Source organism: Necator americanus, chromosome X (genome assembly GCF_031761385.1).
Source record: "Necator americanus strain Aroian chromosome X, whole genome shotgun sequence".
In the NCBI taxonomy this organism is placed as follows: Eukaryota; Metazoa; Nematoda; class Chromadorea; order Rhabditida; family Ancylostomatidae; genus Necator; species Necator americanus.
The window spans coordinates 10,313,234-10,330,075 of record NC_087376.1 but is presented as its reverse complement, the minus strand read 5'-3'; the positions used below and the strand labels follow the sequence as shown (position 1 = coordinate 10,330,075).

The 16,842-nt window shown below is 42.2% G+C and overlaps 4 protein-coding genes across 5 annotated transcripts; all 4 read left to right on the top strand.

Moving 5' to 3' along the window:
* Nucleotides 1-9,525: 9,525 nt before the first annotated feature.
* RB195_022175 (uncharacterized protein) lies at nucleotides 9,526-9,855 on the top strand (the record flags this gene model as incomplete). Its single annotated transcript, XM_064209207.1, has 1 exon — nucleotides 9,526-9,855. The coding sequence occupies one exon, from the start codon at nucleotides 9,526-9,528 to the stop codon at nucleotides 9,853-9,855; it is 330 nt and encodes a 109-aa protein (XP_064065088.1).
* Nucleotides 9,856-14,918: 5,063 nt separating this feature from the next.
* Nucleotides 14,919-16,290, top strand: RB195_022174 (uncharacterized protein; the record flags this gene model as incomplete). Of its 2 annotated transcripts, XM_064209206.1 has the most annotated exons (3): nucleotides 14,919-15,273; nucleotides 15,342-15,492; nucleotides 15,558-16,290. In XM_064209206.1, the coding sequence occupies 3 exons, from the start codon at nucleotides 14,919-14,921 to the stop codon at nucleotides 16,288-16,290; spliced, it is 1,239 nt and encodes a 412-aa protein (XP_064065085.1). The 2 variants fall into 2 exon arrangements, with proteins under 2 accessions (XP_064065085.1, XP_064065087.1); XM_064209205.1 differs by lacking the exons at nucleotides 15,342-15,492; nucleotides 15,558-16,290 and having other exon boundaries at nucleotides 14,919-15,329.
* Nucleotides 15,715-16,290, top strand: RB195_022173 (uncharacterized protein; the record flags this gene model as incomplete). Its single annotated transcript, XM_064209204.1, has 1 exon — nucleotides 15,715-16,290. One exon carries the CDS (start codon nucleotides 15,715-15,717, stop codon nucleotides 16,288-16,290), a length of 576 nt encoding a protein of 191 aa, XP_064065086.1.
* Nucleotides 16,291-16,552: 262 nt separating this feature from the next.
* On the top strand, nucleotides 16,553-16,831 carry RB195_022172 (uncharacterized protein; the record flags this gene model as incomplete). The annotated part of the gene is made up of 1 exon (XM_064209203.1): nucleotides 16,553-16,831. The coding sequence occupies one exon, from the start codon at nucleotides 16,553-16,555 to the stop codon at nucleotides 16,829-16,831; it is 279 nt and encodes a 92-aa protein (XP_064065084.1).
* Between the last annotated feature and the right edge of the window lie 11 nt (nucleotides 16,832-16,842).

The following is a 16,842-nucleotide window of genomic DNA, read 5'->3' as shown; positions in this document are numbered from 1 at the left end:
TTGGAGCGCGCCAGCCTTCCGCACGAGCCGCATCTTCCGGGCCGTTTTTTACGGCAACTAGGAAGAAATGGACGAAATCACCCTCCTCCCCATAATCTACTACCCCGTATAGGAACTCTCCATTCGAAATCCGCACCACCCCAGATTCGTGGGTGATGCCTTTAATCATGCAAGCACTATGACAGCTTCTCACTCACATTTGCTCACCTACGAAGTCCTCTATTCTAGTTTGTCGTATAACTTGAGGAAGCTAATAAAAATTAAAGTCGTTTGTTTTCTTTTCAATAAACGTTTCCAGAGAATAGTAGGAGTTTTCAAACTTGGTCTTCCTTTAGATGAAACGAATAAAATTTAAGCAACATTACGAAATTGTCCACAGTAGTCAGAAACACACACTATTGATCAGGAGTTTTTCGTTAGGAAGTTTTTCGTTTTATTGAAACTTATTCTTCTATTAGAAGGCTTTCTGCAGAAATTAAAATTTAAGCCAATCAGAAGAGCACCCAGACCGTCTGACAGATACTCACACTTTTCCAAATATTCACCGAATTGGAAATAGATAGACTTAGAGAAAAATTAGATTTTGTCCCTAGTGTTAGTTTCCCTACATTTTTAAACTCAACTGAATTTTCTACGGCCCGCAGTTATTCATTCAGTTAGTTGATTACGAGGTCTGCCAAATCGATTTACGATACCAGGAAATACAGCTTACACAGGATATGAGGAGTTACTGACGTCAAGCCTCGTACTCTCTTATTGTCAGTTTCGTTTTCGCAGAGTTCTAGCTATTCTATTTGGTTGTGGAACAAGAGATAATGTGATTTTGTTTAAATTTGGTAACTCTTGTTTTCTGGAATGTTAAGTTAGTGATAGTGTTGAATAAATACAGAAAAAAGCACCTTTCACACCACTTGCTTCCTGCATTTAAAGACATCACCCCATGAATCCGAGGTGGTATGGATTTCAGGTGGAGTATTCGTATACGGGATCGTAGATTAAGGAGAGGGGTGGGTGGGGGGGGGGGGGGGTGATTCCGTTCATTTCTTGCTAATTGCCGTAAAAAACGGCCCCGGAAGATACGGCTTCGAGCGATCCGGCGCGCTATTTTCTACAACGAGTCTGATTGGAGCGCGCCAGCCGTGTGCACGCGCCGCATCTTCCGGGCCGTTTCTTACGCCAATTAGCAAGAAATGGACGGAATCACCCACCTCTCTATAATCTACGATCCCGTATACGAATACTCCATCTGAAATCCACACCACCTCAGATTCCTGGGGTGATGCCTTTAATCTTGTGGACACCGTCAGCTGTTCGTGTTCGCGCTTAAGACATGAGAATTTTGATCTCAATCACACACCGCACATAGGTCGACCGACTTTCAATGAGTGAAAGGGAACTCATCCTCTTCAGTTTTATTTCCGGAGCAAAACGAAACTACTGCAAATGGATGTTCTCCGTTGCTGTTCTTCCTTTCGTTCTCAACGTTTCCCATCAATCACGCCATAGGCTTTTCGATGCCTCATATTGTTTTCTGCAGGCTCCTTCTTCTATTACTTCTTTTCTCAAACACTTAACTGTTTTCTCCGAGCTCATCATGGTTTATTCGATGCCCTTCGTGCATAGCACAAATCTCACATGCGGTTTTGGGGGTTTTAAAATTTCTAATAAATAGAACAAGCGTATGGTGTCAAGGACGATCTGTTTTTTCCCACATCACACTCCATTTTAATAATCTGTAAAAGCAAGAATCAATCTCCTTTATTATCTGAGCTACTACTGTTCTCCGAATTGGCCGAGCGGGCGGCAGTGATACTCCATTAGTTCCAATCATCTTCTTGTTCCCTGTTGCTGTTCTCCAATCCCTTCTGACCATTTGCTTGAGTTGAATCACTGAATCAAAGTCAGACGTTTTTCATTCATTTCGCAGAGAGTCGCTAAAGTAGTTGGGAGCAGAGTCGGTTAGAACGACGTGAAGCTCGGTGCAGGTTCGTTAGCAGATGGGAGATTATAGACGTTGGCGTATTTGCCAAGGAAAGTAAAACGAGATGAGACAAGAATATGGTGCATTCCACTGACAACCGTTGGACAATAGCTATGGAGGACTGGATTATATCAAACACATCTTCGAACGCGTCCGCTTACGCAACTGCACCGAGCTTCACGTCGTTCTGGCTGACTATACTCCCAACTACTTTAGCGATTCTCTGCGAAATGAACGAAAAACTTCTGACTTTGATCCAATGATTTAACTCTAGCAAGTGGTCATTCAGATGCACTCGCTCCGTTTTACGTTCTCGATGTACCGAAACCTATCCGCCATCAACATCATATTTTGCAGTTGAAGATCAATTTTCTGTTTAAACGGGAACACTTCCTTCAGAAGACGAACTTAGATTGTTGATCGTTGTTGAATAAGTCCCAAGTTTGATTTTCTTTATTTTCTGGCGTCGAGACACCTAACGTGATCCGTCTTATCGCTCTCTAGCGACATCGCACCGAACCGAAACCATGAGACACGTCCCACCTCACTACTTTCTGGCGTTGGCGCTTCTAACCCATGTAATTCAACTTCTCTTACTCCATCTCTCCCCTTTCTGGCTCATCTAACTGATGCTGTTGGATCAACTTCACTGTCCTCTGGCGCCAACGCACTCACAGCATCAGGTAGATGCACCGATGGGGTAGAACAGGTCTCACGGCGTAATTTAGATGCGCCAGAACCAGAACGTAGTTAAGTTGGGAGAGACGGGTCTTATGACGTTAGTTAGACGTATTAGCGCCTGATGATGAAGGTGAGACAGGTTCCATACTGCCAGTTAGACATTTTAAAGCCAGAACCCAGTGAGACTAGGACCACGGTTTTTGATTGGTGTGCTGATGCCAGACAGTAGTAAAATCGAGTGACGCAGATTGCCTGTATAGCGTTTCTGCTTTAATAGCAGATGGCTGTTTACGGGATCAAACGTAGGACCCTTATCTTAGTCGGTAATATGTAGTAATAATGATGTACATAAGTAATAAGTACGATGATGACGTTCACGTTTTTTCATGTTAGCACTTCATTCTGTGTTAACTGTTGGGAAAGTAGACGAGAAAAACATTGATATTGTAGCAGTATCGGAATATAAACGTAATACTAAGATTGAGGATTCTTCAAACGTAGTAGTGACACAGTAGCAATTAGCAAGAGGATCGTCTATCTTGGCGACCTATGACGCATTTCTGAAATTAAGCGGAGCACATTGGGAAATGCCTAAAGCTGTACAGTGTCTCTTCAACACTGAAATCATACTTATCTAATGAATATTCTTAATATTCAATATTCTACAGTCGATTAATGTATCTTTATCATCTGTATAACAATGAATGTATCATTTCTTGATGTTGTACTCTGTAAAGGAGGTTCCACCACCGTTGTTCTTAAACATGGCGTATCGAGGATTCACCCACTACCACCTCAGAACTTCTGCAAGTACGAAGATTTCACAGGATCTCACAACCAGCACTCTCGTAGTACCCGAAAACCAATAGGCAGGCTGGTGATTTCCCTTTTGCTGACAACATATCTCTTCCTAAAAAAAAAAACGAATCCACTTTCCCAGATTTCTTATTTCATGTTTCCTGCTCGCTTATTCCCATAATCTCCTATCATGGCAGCGACGCTTGGTTCAGTTCCTTTATTATCGTATACAAGGGTTACTGAGCACCAGAGTTCCTGTCGTGTGGTCTTATAAGGACACCCGTTAACTGCAGTTGACTGAGAGCCAACCAGCATTTTCCGATTCTCGGTGAGAAACGTCCACTCACCAATAAGAACGACACAACGAAGGTATGGGATCCCATTCTTCTTGGATTTTGGAAATTGAAACTTGAAATTTTACTCCCTTTCAGAAGTTCATATTTTGTCACGAACTTTAGTTTTTATCTGGATTTCCACATGTTTCAGTGACATGTTTTGCATTTCTTCGTGAGGTCGGCTTCTTTTCCTTTTCTCCCTTTCTAAAAATATATCTACAGCATATCCTTCATCTCATAGCTCTTATCGTATCTCAATGACATCCCATCAGGTCGAGTCAAAGGAAGCCTCATGAATTAACACCGCTCTTACCTCTTCCATTTTCTTACGCTCTCAGCCTCTTTACAGGTACATTGCTTCCACGTTAATTTCGTGCACGATAGGCGCCAATCCTAGCCTCACCATAGCTAAGCAAAGGCTTACTAGATATATAAATGACATCAAACATATCGTTGACGACTGTGAACGATACAAGGAAGGATGGAAATTTCCATCAACACGTAAGGAACTTTTTGTGTTCATTCGTACTCAGCGATCCGTTTTAAAAGAAGTCACCGCCAAATTAGAATCGAAAATCGAAATCGTTACGGAAACTTACGGTGAAACCAGAGGTAATATGACTATTCTTCGCACGGATTCTTCTAGCATCTCGCAAGTGCAGAAGGGATTTTCTATCTGTTGGAAAGAAAAAGAAGGCGATGAGGCTCTCGAAATATCTGGAGATATAATTTAAAGTCTCGAACTCCACTAGTAAAACCATTCACATCCCACACAGACCCATCTTCGTCCGGAATGGTTAGTAACATTCCAGCTCATCGGTATAAGAAAGAACTGCGTATACCGGAATTCTATGTAAATCCCACAAAGTTTCAACATTTTTGGTAAATTTTCTCGGGACTGGTTGACAATGTACCGTACACGGATATCGGACTTCGTAATTAGTGTAAAGGTGAAGCTGCCCGTGCACTAAAATTTATTCTTTGCAAAGGATCTTCGTATAACGATGCGAGAAAACAACTTTAGGAACAATTCGAAAACAAAGAATTGAATGTTAAACTATTATTAGAGCAGCTCGACAAAATTCCTTCTTCGTCGAAAGACGCCTCGCAGCTTCGTGCAACTGTAAATGATCTCATGGACATTATTGCGCCCCTCTCTCGTACAGAAACTCACATTGATGCGCGTGAATATAAAACCAATGTACGTCAAAAGATTACTGTCAAAGGAGTACGATGAAAATATAGTATGGACCATGGATCAGTTACTCAAAGAAATTTGAAATGTCGTCAAAAAGTTCGAAATAACTCATTGTCTACGTCTCTTCTAACTTCCAAAAAAATATCGAAGAAATAGGACTTCCGATTATCAGCAATCGATATCGAAAATGCTATCGCCCACCGCGTCTCAAAAAATACACTACCAAACCAATCTGATCTCGAAATATTACCAGAGATACTTTTATGGATCGATTGTCACAATGAAGTGATAAATACTACGGTGCCTCCTATACTACCATCTGGTCTTTTCCAATACCCACATTTTTTGGACACGTAAACACTTAGATAGCCCATTATTTAAGTCAGATGATATTTCACATTTACAAGCCCTCATAACAATCTTGCCTCCCAGTGAGGAATTACCAGATATATCATCAACATGGTCACTAGAGGGAATCGGAGTTTTAGATTCATTTTCTGAGGCTGAAGAAAATCAGGAAATTCTCAATGAATTCTATGACATTATCGAAATTTGAAATAAATGCTTCTCAACAAGATTTCCGTGAAAACGCAATAAGATGGATCTAGACAGTAGCTATAAGCTCGCAGTAAGTCGTTTACGTCAACTTTATCGATCACTGAACTCCAAAGATGACTTATGGACAAAACATTGTGATATTATTAATGATCAATTGAAGCGAAATATTACTGCAGACGTACCGATTAATCAAAAGTCAAATGAATGTGCAATATATTACATTCTTCATCAGGCTGTATTGAAACCTACAAGTACAGTAGGGTCGCTAATTCTTCGACAGAAGACGAAGAAGACGCAAATTCGGGTTTTTTTTTTGTTGTCTTTTTTGCATAACTCGCCTCAATTTGATCTTTATTATAAGATCTACACCTCAATAGATTCGCGAGCGGGAGCTCTGCCGATTGAATATAATTAGAACTTTCAAAACCTAACAAGGAAACAGTTTCCAGAAAAAAAAATACCTGCGGGTGCATATTAACAAGGCTGAGTCCGAGATAATTGCGCCCCAAGGATATATGATTTTTGACGTAGGCATATTTTTCGGAAAGTGAAATGATGGCTACATATTCGTAATCTAAATCATATTACGAACAATTTGATATCTTGATATTTCACAGCTACAATTTCATGACTCTGAAGATTTTGTAAATTTGACTAAAATGACACGTTTGAACTTCAGGAAGGACCGACATTACCAGCTTAAAAATTATTTTCTTACAAAATATGCATGAAAACTATTTGTTGTAGGAGGATCTCATCTCTTCGTTTTCCAGCTCAACAGGATTTTTTGTTTTTACAACTAAAGTTACGACTTCGGTATTTTGCATCTTTTACTCTGTTTTTTTATCAGTTCGTAAATCACTACCAAATTAGGTTAGCCATTTGTCCGCATAATACAGTAGAAAGCAGTTTTTATCCTATGGAATTTTCCAATTTTTTCTATAATTTGTTTCAGCTGCGGTCAGTTCTGAACCTGCAATGATATAGAACTTTTCATGTGTTTTTACAGAAAACTTATCTTTTGCGGTTAATTGGGAGTTTCTTCAAATATCCTGGGGGATATGTATTTTTCAGTAGAAAGTGATCTACATATTGAATGGTGTCGCTTTCAACAAATTCTGTATTATTCGAATTCTCATCACAAGTTACTTCAGCCCCTATGGAAGGTTGTCATCTAGGCAAGCCGTTACACCAGATACCTTAAGAAACACATCGAGCTATGGCTGTGTTAGCGCATTGATTACTACATTTGAAAAGAATACAATACCTACAGAGAAGAATGTTCTTTTTACAAAACGAATTTTTTTGAGATAGCCTGACTTTCTTAGCACGTCCAGTGAAGACGGGTCATCTACGTATCTAAGTAAGTAAGTATTATCTACTTACAGGAATCGAAAAGGGACGCCACTCGATTCCTACGGCTAAAGGATACGAAAAAAACCTCCCTTATCGGACAACATTCGCGAATTACCTTTTAGAACGAAAACAAGCCCTTCACTTTTAGTCATGTCTATAAAATATTCGCTAGAACGAAACGAACAGAAATAATCATGTTCCGCAATTTCTCGCAACTTATACGTGGACAGTGTGATCCTGCTCACCGATACTATTGAAGAAGCTGTGACAGGATATAGAGATAGCAAACTTATATTTGCAAACATGTCCATGAATCTAACAGAATTCGCTACCAGCGGAGATCAAGATAAGAACACACTTTTCAGAGAGTGATAAGTTTTCGACTACTACTATGAAGCTGTTAGGTCCCATGGGAAACAATGTCTGACCAACTTATGTTGAACTCAAAACTTCAGCACCACGATGATCCGACTAGTCGTAAAATACTTCGGACTATTCACAGCACGTTCAATCCTTTAAAGGACAAAGGATAAAGTGGCTGTCGGTAATCAATCCGCTTGGGATGCGCCACCACGTCCACTTCAATTCAGAATTGTTTGAGGTTCACAAACATGTAACCGGCCTATACAATGACTTGCGGAGTCTAGCGAATGTGTAAAGTCAGTGTTTTTGTCAGTTTTTGTTTCAGTCCATAAACTTAGGGTGGTAGGTTTCCTGCGAAGGTGCGAAAAATTATAGAAAAATGGTTTTCGTCAGAGAGCATCGTCCACATAGTGAACAGAGAATATTTGTGGTCGATATCGTCTAATATTTCCAAAATCCAACTTTACTTTACATTTATAAGATGGGGAGGGAGGAACCGCTGGTCGAAGTCAAAAATACCCTAGAGCAAATTCCTGCCAAGTGGATGTAAAGCAGTTGGTAAGGGGTTGGGCTGACCGCACGATCAATGGTTTGAAACCATCCTAGTGTCAACGAAGTCTTTCGTCCATCCGAGGTTAATAAATTCGCACCTGACTTGTTTGGGAGGAACAAAACGCTGACTTCACTCATCAGCTCGTCTTCACAATTCATTTTGTGCTGCAGACCAGTTCATAAATCTCAAACAGAAACAATTCTTAATGGAAATTAAACGCACCTCCCCATAAAGATTGATAAACGCCGTGCACTTTATCCTTCCTTCCTTTATCTACCAGAGAAGACTATGGAATGTGGATACTCTTCATCATTAGCATCGAATATCTCAAATGCTGAATTTCTTCGAGTTCATACGTTACTAACTTGGTGACTGGTCGGACGGTAGAGTAACATGCAGAAATACGTCGACGTGTTTGAAAATTGGGGAATTGAAGGAATAATAGTAATAATAATAGTGCATGAATAATAGAATAATAGTGCAGAGAAGCATCACTGGCTGTATGCTGTGTGCATAAGAATGACCCCTCGAGAAGAAGGAACAACAGTATCCTGTTCCCAACGGAGCGCTATCAGTTCCACAGCAGTTGAAAGAACCCTTGTGTTCTCACAATTTTATTATCTTGGTTATATGGCTTTTTGGAGTCTTGAGTCCTCTTGAGCACGGGTTTTCTGAAATCTAAGATCTGTTTGTTCACAAAGCCTGAGGTCCTAATTGTCGCAATGCTTTTCAAGGCTTGTAATCTTCCGTCTGATTGAGGCGACGTCTTGGCAAGCCCTCTAATGCTGAGGTGGAGGGAAGACCAATAACTGTAAGGGTAAGACAAATGAAGAAGAACCGCACGATGAAATCTCAACGTTGACGAAGTGCTGTAGCAAGCATGAGCCACACTAAACCTGAAGCAGAACGTATTGCCAGTGCTGACATCGTAGGAGAGGAGTAATGAGCAAGTTAGAAACGGAGGTGATTTGTGTGCTTTCCTTATGCTTGTTTTGTTTGCATGGTAGTTATTCGTGTTATTCCAATGTCTCATAACAAAACTGTCAAGTGAACTCCAACAAGCCGCTCTGTCCAGACTTCTGTGATATCTGCTTGCACCGTTTACTGTAGTCGTCGCGTGTAGCATTGCAGAAAACACTCATCAATCATCGCCCTCTCATCAAATTCTGCACACACCATCTATTGCAGCGATGCTGATGAAAGGAATGTAGAAGGCTACGCAATAGTTATTAGCTATTAGGAACGGTTACAATACCCTGATTGAGGGATTTGCTTAAACGTTTCAAAGACGTATTATGAACGCAATACGATGATGTCCAAAATACCAAGCCACCAAGCGGTGATCGTCGGGACTGATGCAAATGCAAAAATAGGTCTTCAATAACAATTCGATGTGCTTGGAAAACGGTATAATCCTACGAAGCAAACATTGGATAACGAAAGTCGTCTGATACACCTTTGCGAGAAGACAAACCTCACCATTGCATCCACGTTTAAAAGGAATCATCAACGCAATCAGCTTACTTGGCAAGGGACAACCACATTAACGCCAGAAGAGCAGCAAAAGTGGAAGATGCCGACTCTTAGGCTTCAACTCGATTACGTTCTGAAGAAGAACATACCTTTGTCAGATAACCGAAAACCTAGAGCTGTCTAGGACGTCGAATTCGATTCCGACCACCACCCAGTTCTTCTCAGCTTTATGGTGCGGTTTCAGAAAAGGAGTCATCGACCTCATCATCAACCGAAGATCGACTTGGCAAGTCTGAGAAACGAAGAATGCAGAAAGAAGTTCCGCCAACGAGTGTCGATCAACATTGGATTACGGACCAGGAAGACAGTGGAAAGATGTGACTCATTCACTAAATGCATTAAGGACGCTTCTAAGAAAACGTCCCTGGTTTCAGCACCGATGAAGAAGTTCACTTTTGCATTTGCGGAGACAATACCCACGTACAATTCTGTATTTGTTGCCCGCACTACTGGTGACTTCAGAAAGGGGAAGCGCCTGGGAAGGATGTTGTGTCATTAGTTGGAACGTTATCATGAGAACGAAACGACGTCAAAAACGAAAGAGTCTGGGAATGCATGGAAGGACAGGAACCGGAGGAAAGCCTGTACTCTCTGCTAAGGCAGTGCAGCGGCAAGATGAAGAGGTGTTCGTTCGTCCTAAACACTGCCAACGGAATCGTTGCATCTGGTATGAAAATTTTAACGTTTTGCTTAACCGACAGTGCCGTTAGTCCCTGAACTCGTGCACGGCCAAAAACAAACATACACCGCGGTCAGCAAAGAACCACCGACGCAGTCGGAGGGTCTAGTCTGTATTCAAAAAACGGAGAATGCAAAACCTGGCGAAGACGATGGTATTAGCGCAAAAATGCTCAAATATCTTCCTCCTTCTGGGATTCGTAAGATGACGAAAATCATCCGTTCAATATGGATTGACGAAAGGACACTTGACTCGTGGAGACACGCTATTATAATTCCTCTCTACAAGAAGCTCTCAGTCAACGAACCTAAGAATTACTGAGGATTGTCGTTGCTGTGTATCGTGTACAAGTTGTACAGTGCAAATGTTTTGAAGCGGATTATCCTGGACCGATTAAGTTTTGGAGCGGATTATCCTGGGCCGATTAATCCAACGTCGCGAAGAAATCAATTGCGACGAGCAAGCTGGCTTTTGCCCTGGTCGATCGACGATTGATCAAGCGTTTATTGTAAGAAGAATGATTGTAGTGTAGCGGTATTTAAAGCCTCAACAGTTTGCTTTTTCGGATTTCGAAGCCGCCTTCTACTCTCCTCACCGCCGTTTTCTCAATGCGCTTCGCGCCGATAGAGATCCAAGAAAATTTGTACGCGTGATATGACATGACATAATGAGCAGAATAGTTGAGCAATGTCCCGCCGATGTCATTTAGCACCATCTGTCCGTCACCTGGTGAATCTCGAGTACGCGGGCGAAGTAGTGATATCGATGTCTTCAAGCAGCACGAAGTACCAGTATGTTGTTAACCTCGAAATTAGTTGCAGCCTAGAGACTACGACTATGCATTGATAAAAGAAAGCAGATGTGGGTCTCCACGAGGACGTCAACGGGAACAGAAGCGGACGGGGAGCTTATCGAACTGGTGGATGAGTTCTGTTATTTGAGCTTTAGGCTGAAAACGATGGCACGTACGTGATATGCTGAAAGATATCGAGAAAAGATGCGCTGAAGCCAAATCGGCATGCAACTTGTTGACCAGGTGCGTGTCGTCGGCTTCCAAAGAGGTGAAGCTGAGAGTCTACCAATCCTTAATTTGCCCTATTATGATGTACGGATCTGAGACTTGCGCAGGGCCATCGATGGTGATGAAGAAACTTGGCTGCACGGAGAGAAACCTGTTTAAACGGCTACTCTTGGCCGATGGTAACAAAGAACTTTACTCGGAAGCGGATGTGGTGGATAGATATAGATAGAGGTGGATGATACGTAGAGAATACGAAGATTTTGGCCGACCTTCCGAATTATCCAGACAGAAAACAGTCCACGCTTCTTTGGTCTCGTTATTTGGAGATCGTCTGATCATCTTGTCCAGGTTGTGCTGAGGATGGTTTCAGATCCGGAGTTTAAAGGATTCCTGGTCGTAAGAGAAAATTCTGAGTTGAGGTGATGAAGAAAGGTCTAAAAACACTTGGTGTTGATGAGCAGTCGGAACCTAAAGTTCCACCGTTTATGGAATAGCGTTGGGTGGGTAGATTCTACGCGAACTCTAGCCGCAGATCGAACAATTTGGGTTCGGATATGTTTAAGGACAACACACCCCGGCAAAGATGCGGACAGCCGCTTTAGTTCGTAACACCCACCCGACGACTAGGTCGTCAAAGTACGTGAATGTTCTGACATTGACTTCCCTATAATAAAATGAGATATTCTTGTCAAGAACTCCGTTTGGTGCGCAGAGAATCCAATATTCCCTCTTACTTATACTTAAGCCATAGTGGAGGTCAGCGCAAGGTTCCCAAGTGTTGTGGATCAGAAAGGAGCTCCTTATATTGGAGATCCTGATAAAGTTAATGCCCTCAATGACTTTTTTCAGACTGCAATGATACCTTTTCAAAAATCGTTGGCATAACTCCTGTTTGAAAGCAGTGCAGTAACATTTTTTTCCATCCTTCTGATATCTACAAGTACCTCAAATCTCTCAAACCATCAGTTAGATCTCACCAACTGTATAAGAGGAGTGCTGCTTCTTTATCTTCTCCTCTAGCTCATATCTTTGACACCTCATTGCTATTAGATGGATTTCCTGAGCTTCAACATCTACTAACCCAGTTGATAGTGTATAAAATACATGTTGACTTGTCAAAAGCCTTCGACAAAGTGTGTCATTCTGATGCTGTTGCAAAACTTCAGTACCTTGGAATACGAGGACATTTTTGTGATTGGATGATCCCTTATGTTAACATAAGAAATAAGTGACGAGGTGACAATATAATAGGAGTTGCCCATAAATACTCAGGCAAATTCCTTTGCAGAATTGGAGTTCCAAAAATTCTAGTCTTTTCTTCTCTCTGGTTTCTTATCAACACAATCAACTTACCAGATGTACTAAGAACTTCTTTCCATGTTAGGGTTCAAATGTAGCCTGATGAAATCAAGATTTCCGGCAGATATGATGGTGAAAATAACTTCGATGTACGTATTGCAGTTCAGATATCATTGGCTAAAATGTCTAACTTGATTCCCAAGTGGGTTCTGCGTATTTACTACGATAAGTCCTTGGTTACGCATGTCGATAAGGGAGAGATATGGGTGAGTACACTATGAAAGGAACAATTCTTAGAACTTGTGAATCTGCATATTTTCAGAGCATGTTGAAGACATTGTAAAGAAAACATACTCCTCTCTTATTTGGTTATTCTTGATTGCCTGCACCACTAATCCAGCTATTCCTGAGTGCCTTTACAAATCTTTCATTTTACCTCACCTTGAATAATGCTCTCATTTTTGGAGCCCTTCAAAGAAGAAGCACGCACCAAAGACGAAAACGTCGATAAGGTGCAGGAGACCTTTTCCCCGCACGGTGTCCGAGAGAATGTCACGAGACCTAACGGAAATTGTTTGCAGTTATCGTCTCAAAAAATTAGGTATGCACAGTTTGAGGAAGAAAAGGAGTTTTATGTGTAAATGCCGACCTGATCTTCTGCTTCCGACTCCTCAGGAACTAAACTAGATGGTTTCATCTTACATTACGGAGAAAATACATGGAAACTTTTCCTCAATGCTCATTAAACACATCTGTAGAGCTGCATCATGGTTCGAGCTCTTGCTCAGTTAATGTCGAACACAACAGGATATTCAAGATGAGTTTGGAAAAAATTGACGTACGCTGTTGTTTGAATATTGAAGTCTGCCTACATGCGTCTGGTTCTAGCAACTCGCAGAAATCTGATGCCTTTTACACATTATGGAACTGAACAACGCCAGTGATAACTCTTAATTGTTTTCTGCATTCTTGTGTTTCTTGCATTTTTTTTCCAATACATATCTTTTTTCAGCTGATTGCGTGACAAGTGTTCCCCTCCTTCCAACCAATAAAACATATTCCGCTTTCTGAAGCTAATTCACTAACAAGGATACTAATATCTTTCGGCTATAGCTCTATTTAATTTGTTGAGTCGTATTACCTCCTCTGTCAGGTATTTCTGAGTAAAGTCCTCTTACTGAGTACGACCATCTTCAAGGCGATTTCACCTTGACTGCCATGTGTCCAGATTGCGGGTGCTAGTCTTTTGAGGATCACGAAAGTTAGTGCCCTCTTTTCTTCAAAGTCCCGATCATGATCCCGAATCCGCCCAGCCTCCTGTTTTTTGAGTGTTCCTACTCAGATGATGTATGCTTCTCTGTTCCTCTTTGTTCTTTCTGCATTGAGCTATGTTGGTTGTGCGAACCCTGATATGTGGATAAATTGGCCAATGCTAAGCGTCTTGGGCTGGAGCAATACATCTCATAAAAGGATTCTTCACTTTCTGCAGTAGGAGAACGACATGTTCAAAATTTTATCTGCCACAAAAAGGACTGCGTCAGTTTCCCCTGAAAAAAGAATGGGTTCCTGTTTTCTTGGGTGCTCCGACTCAGAATAAGTGTGTTTCGGAGTTTTTTTTTTGTTTTTTTTTCTGGTGCAACATTGATGTACGTGAACCAATGAAAGGGTACGAAATCTCCAAACATTGCCTATGTTTCTAAGAAATGAGCGAAAAGAACGTAAGTAGGTTTGATTTTGTGACAAGTATTTAGAGAAAACGCTTGTACTTTACATTTTTATTGGTCAGTGAAAGAGAGCGAAACAAACATCACAAGACAACTTAAAGTCCGCCCCTAGGGTTCAGACTGACAATTAATCAAGAGATTAAGAACATGTTCATAAACTTAAAAAGAAACAAACTTTTCTTTACTATGAACTCTTCGACAGAAATGCATATTCCTTTCATGTCTGAAGACTGGTAGTCAACCAACTCAGATTTATGAGTCATAGATTTACTCTTGAATGCTGATATAGATATGTTGTCATGTTGTCATGTTCATGGTGAATCAATCTGAAGGAACTGATTATGGGAACAGCTTTGAGAAAATGTCCTACATCAAGAAGTTGGTATCGCAAAACTGGTGAGAAACCTTTCAAAAAAGCACCATTCACAGTGATTCGTTATTAATGACAGCGGATAATGAGTAGAATTTTGGAAGCAGTTCTGTGCAAATATCAGCTACTATAAGCAACAACTTAAGGCCGTAGAGGTAATTCCACGGATCTCCCTCATTAGAGGGAACACAGCCGGTTTGTCGCGAGGCTACGTGCGTGTCCCCAGGTGGCGGATAGGGGGCTAATCGCGAACCAAAAGCGATCTTGTACCTGCCTGAGACGCAGGTGGATTCAAGGGATGGACTCCCTGTTTCTGTCGTGCCAGGACTGACTCATAAAATGCTTGTAAGCCGCACGTGGGTCCGGCCAAAAGCCTGCAATCAAGTGACTGGGAGGTGCAAGGGAGGCCGTTTGGAGTCGCCTCCAACAAATAAGCTCCACATGTCCACTCCGGGACTCACGGAAACTCATGGAACTAGAGCTTGCAACCTGGAAGCTTGCAACCTGCCTATGGGTCTCAAAATTTTACGCACGTTACAGTAATAAAAAAGAGCCTAATGATTTTGGAGGAAAGAATGGTACGGTAGCGCCAGGAAGGACGGGGATGCAGAAGTCATCTAGGCTACCGGAACGGAAAATGACTAGGACTTACAACGCCCGAACGCTTGCATCGGACACGGCCATTGAAGATTTGATGATGCAACCCAGGAAGTTTAAGTACGACGTCATCGGACTGACCGAGACGAGACGACGTCACCCTCTCAACGCCGTATATGAAACTGGAGAAGAACTGTTCTTAGGAACATGCAACAGTAGAGGTGTTGGTGTAGTTGAAGTTCTACAGAGAACACCACATTTTCTACAAGGTCGCCGTTGGTGATTTTAACGTCAGGATTGGCCCCAGAAGGACGCCTGAAGAACTTCACATCGGGCCTACAATGGAACGAACAAGGGGAGATGCTATCTAAATTTATCATGACGACTAAGACCATCCATGGAAAGTCGCAATTCCAGAAGCCCTCCTCTCCACGCTGTACGTGGGGGTACCATAATGAAATTGACCACATTATCGTCAGTAAAAGGTTGGGCCTGACGAGTGTCGCTGTAGAGCTAAAATTTTATACGAGATCGGACCATCGCCTCCTCCAGGGAAGATTTTCATTTACCGGGAGAGGAGAGAAAGCCGCGAAGTTCAAGGAAGTCCCAGAACTATCATCGACTGGGAGCTCTTCGCTTCGCTTGTCGGCTTTTGGGAAGATTCCGCAATGGACAACATCGACGAGGAATATGACCGGCTCGTTGAACACCTCCACGACTGTGCGAAGAAGGCTGAGAGTTTTAAAACGACCAGGAGACGCCTGTCTCTCCAAACTCTTGAGCTGATACGCCAGCGTGGAGCAACACGAACCGCAGGGAGCCAAGAACTCACGTCCGAGCTCGCAAGACTTTGCAGAGAGGCGATAAAGGAAGACCTTAAAGAGAGAAGAGCAGAAGTGCTGGCTGAAGCTGCAGAGGCGGGGAAAAGCATCCGCTATGCCCGTCGAGACTTCGCCAGTCGCAAGACGAGGATGACTGCTCTCCGGAACCCGAAGGGAACAACCATTGCATCGAGAAGGGGAATGGAGAAAATCATCCACGACTCCTACTCTGATCTCTTCGACAGCCATGTCCACTTGCCTCCTCACTATCTGAGGGAAGATGGACAAGTCATTCTAGAGGTTCTCCCGTCCAAAGTACGACATGATATCATGTCGGTTAGAAATCGTGCGGCACCCTTTCCCGACAGTACAAGATCCGAACATCTGAAGAATCATCAGCGAGACTCTTCACTCGTTACCTGACCGAATGCAAGGTCCCCAAACAGTGGAAGACCAGCGAAGCCATGTTGCTGTATAAGATGGGAGATCCACATGACATCAGCAACTATCGCCCAATCTACTTACTGTGCGTCATCTACAAGCTCTTTACAAGAGTGATCCTTAATAGGATTGGAAAAGTCTCGGATGAAGGACAGCCATGCGAGCAAGCAGAGTTTCGAAAGGGATTCAGCACGATTGACCACATTCACATTGCTTTGGAACTCATCCAAGTATCGAGTACAAAATGCCGCTAGGTCTCATCTTTGTCGACTTAAAAAAGGCCTTTGACTCAGTTGAGACAAAAGTGGTCATGGAGGCCTTGGACAACAAAGGTGTCCCTTCTCAGTACATAAAGGTACTTCGAGAGTTGTACAGTTACTTCACAACAAGAACTTCGCCATTCTACAAGAACATCATCGTTGACGTCACCCTCAAGAACGTAATGCGAAAGTTGGAATGGGACGACATGGGAGTGAAGGTTGATGGTCGGCAGCTACACCATTTGCTGATGACATCGTACTGATAACACCTAGC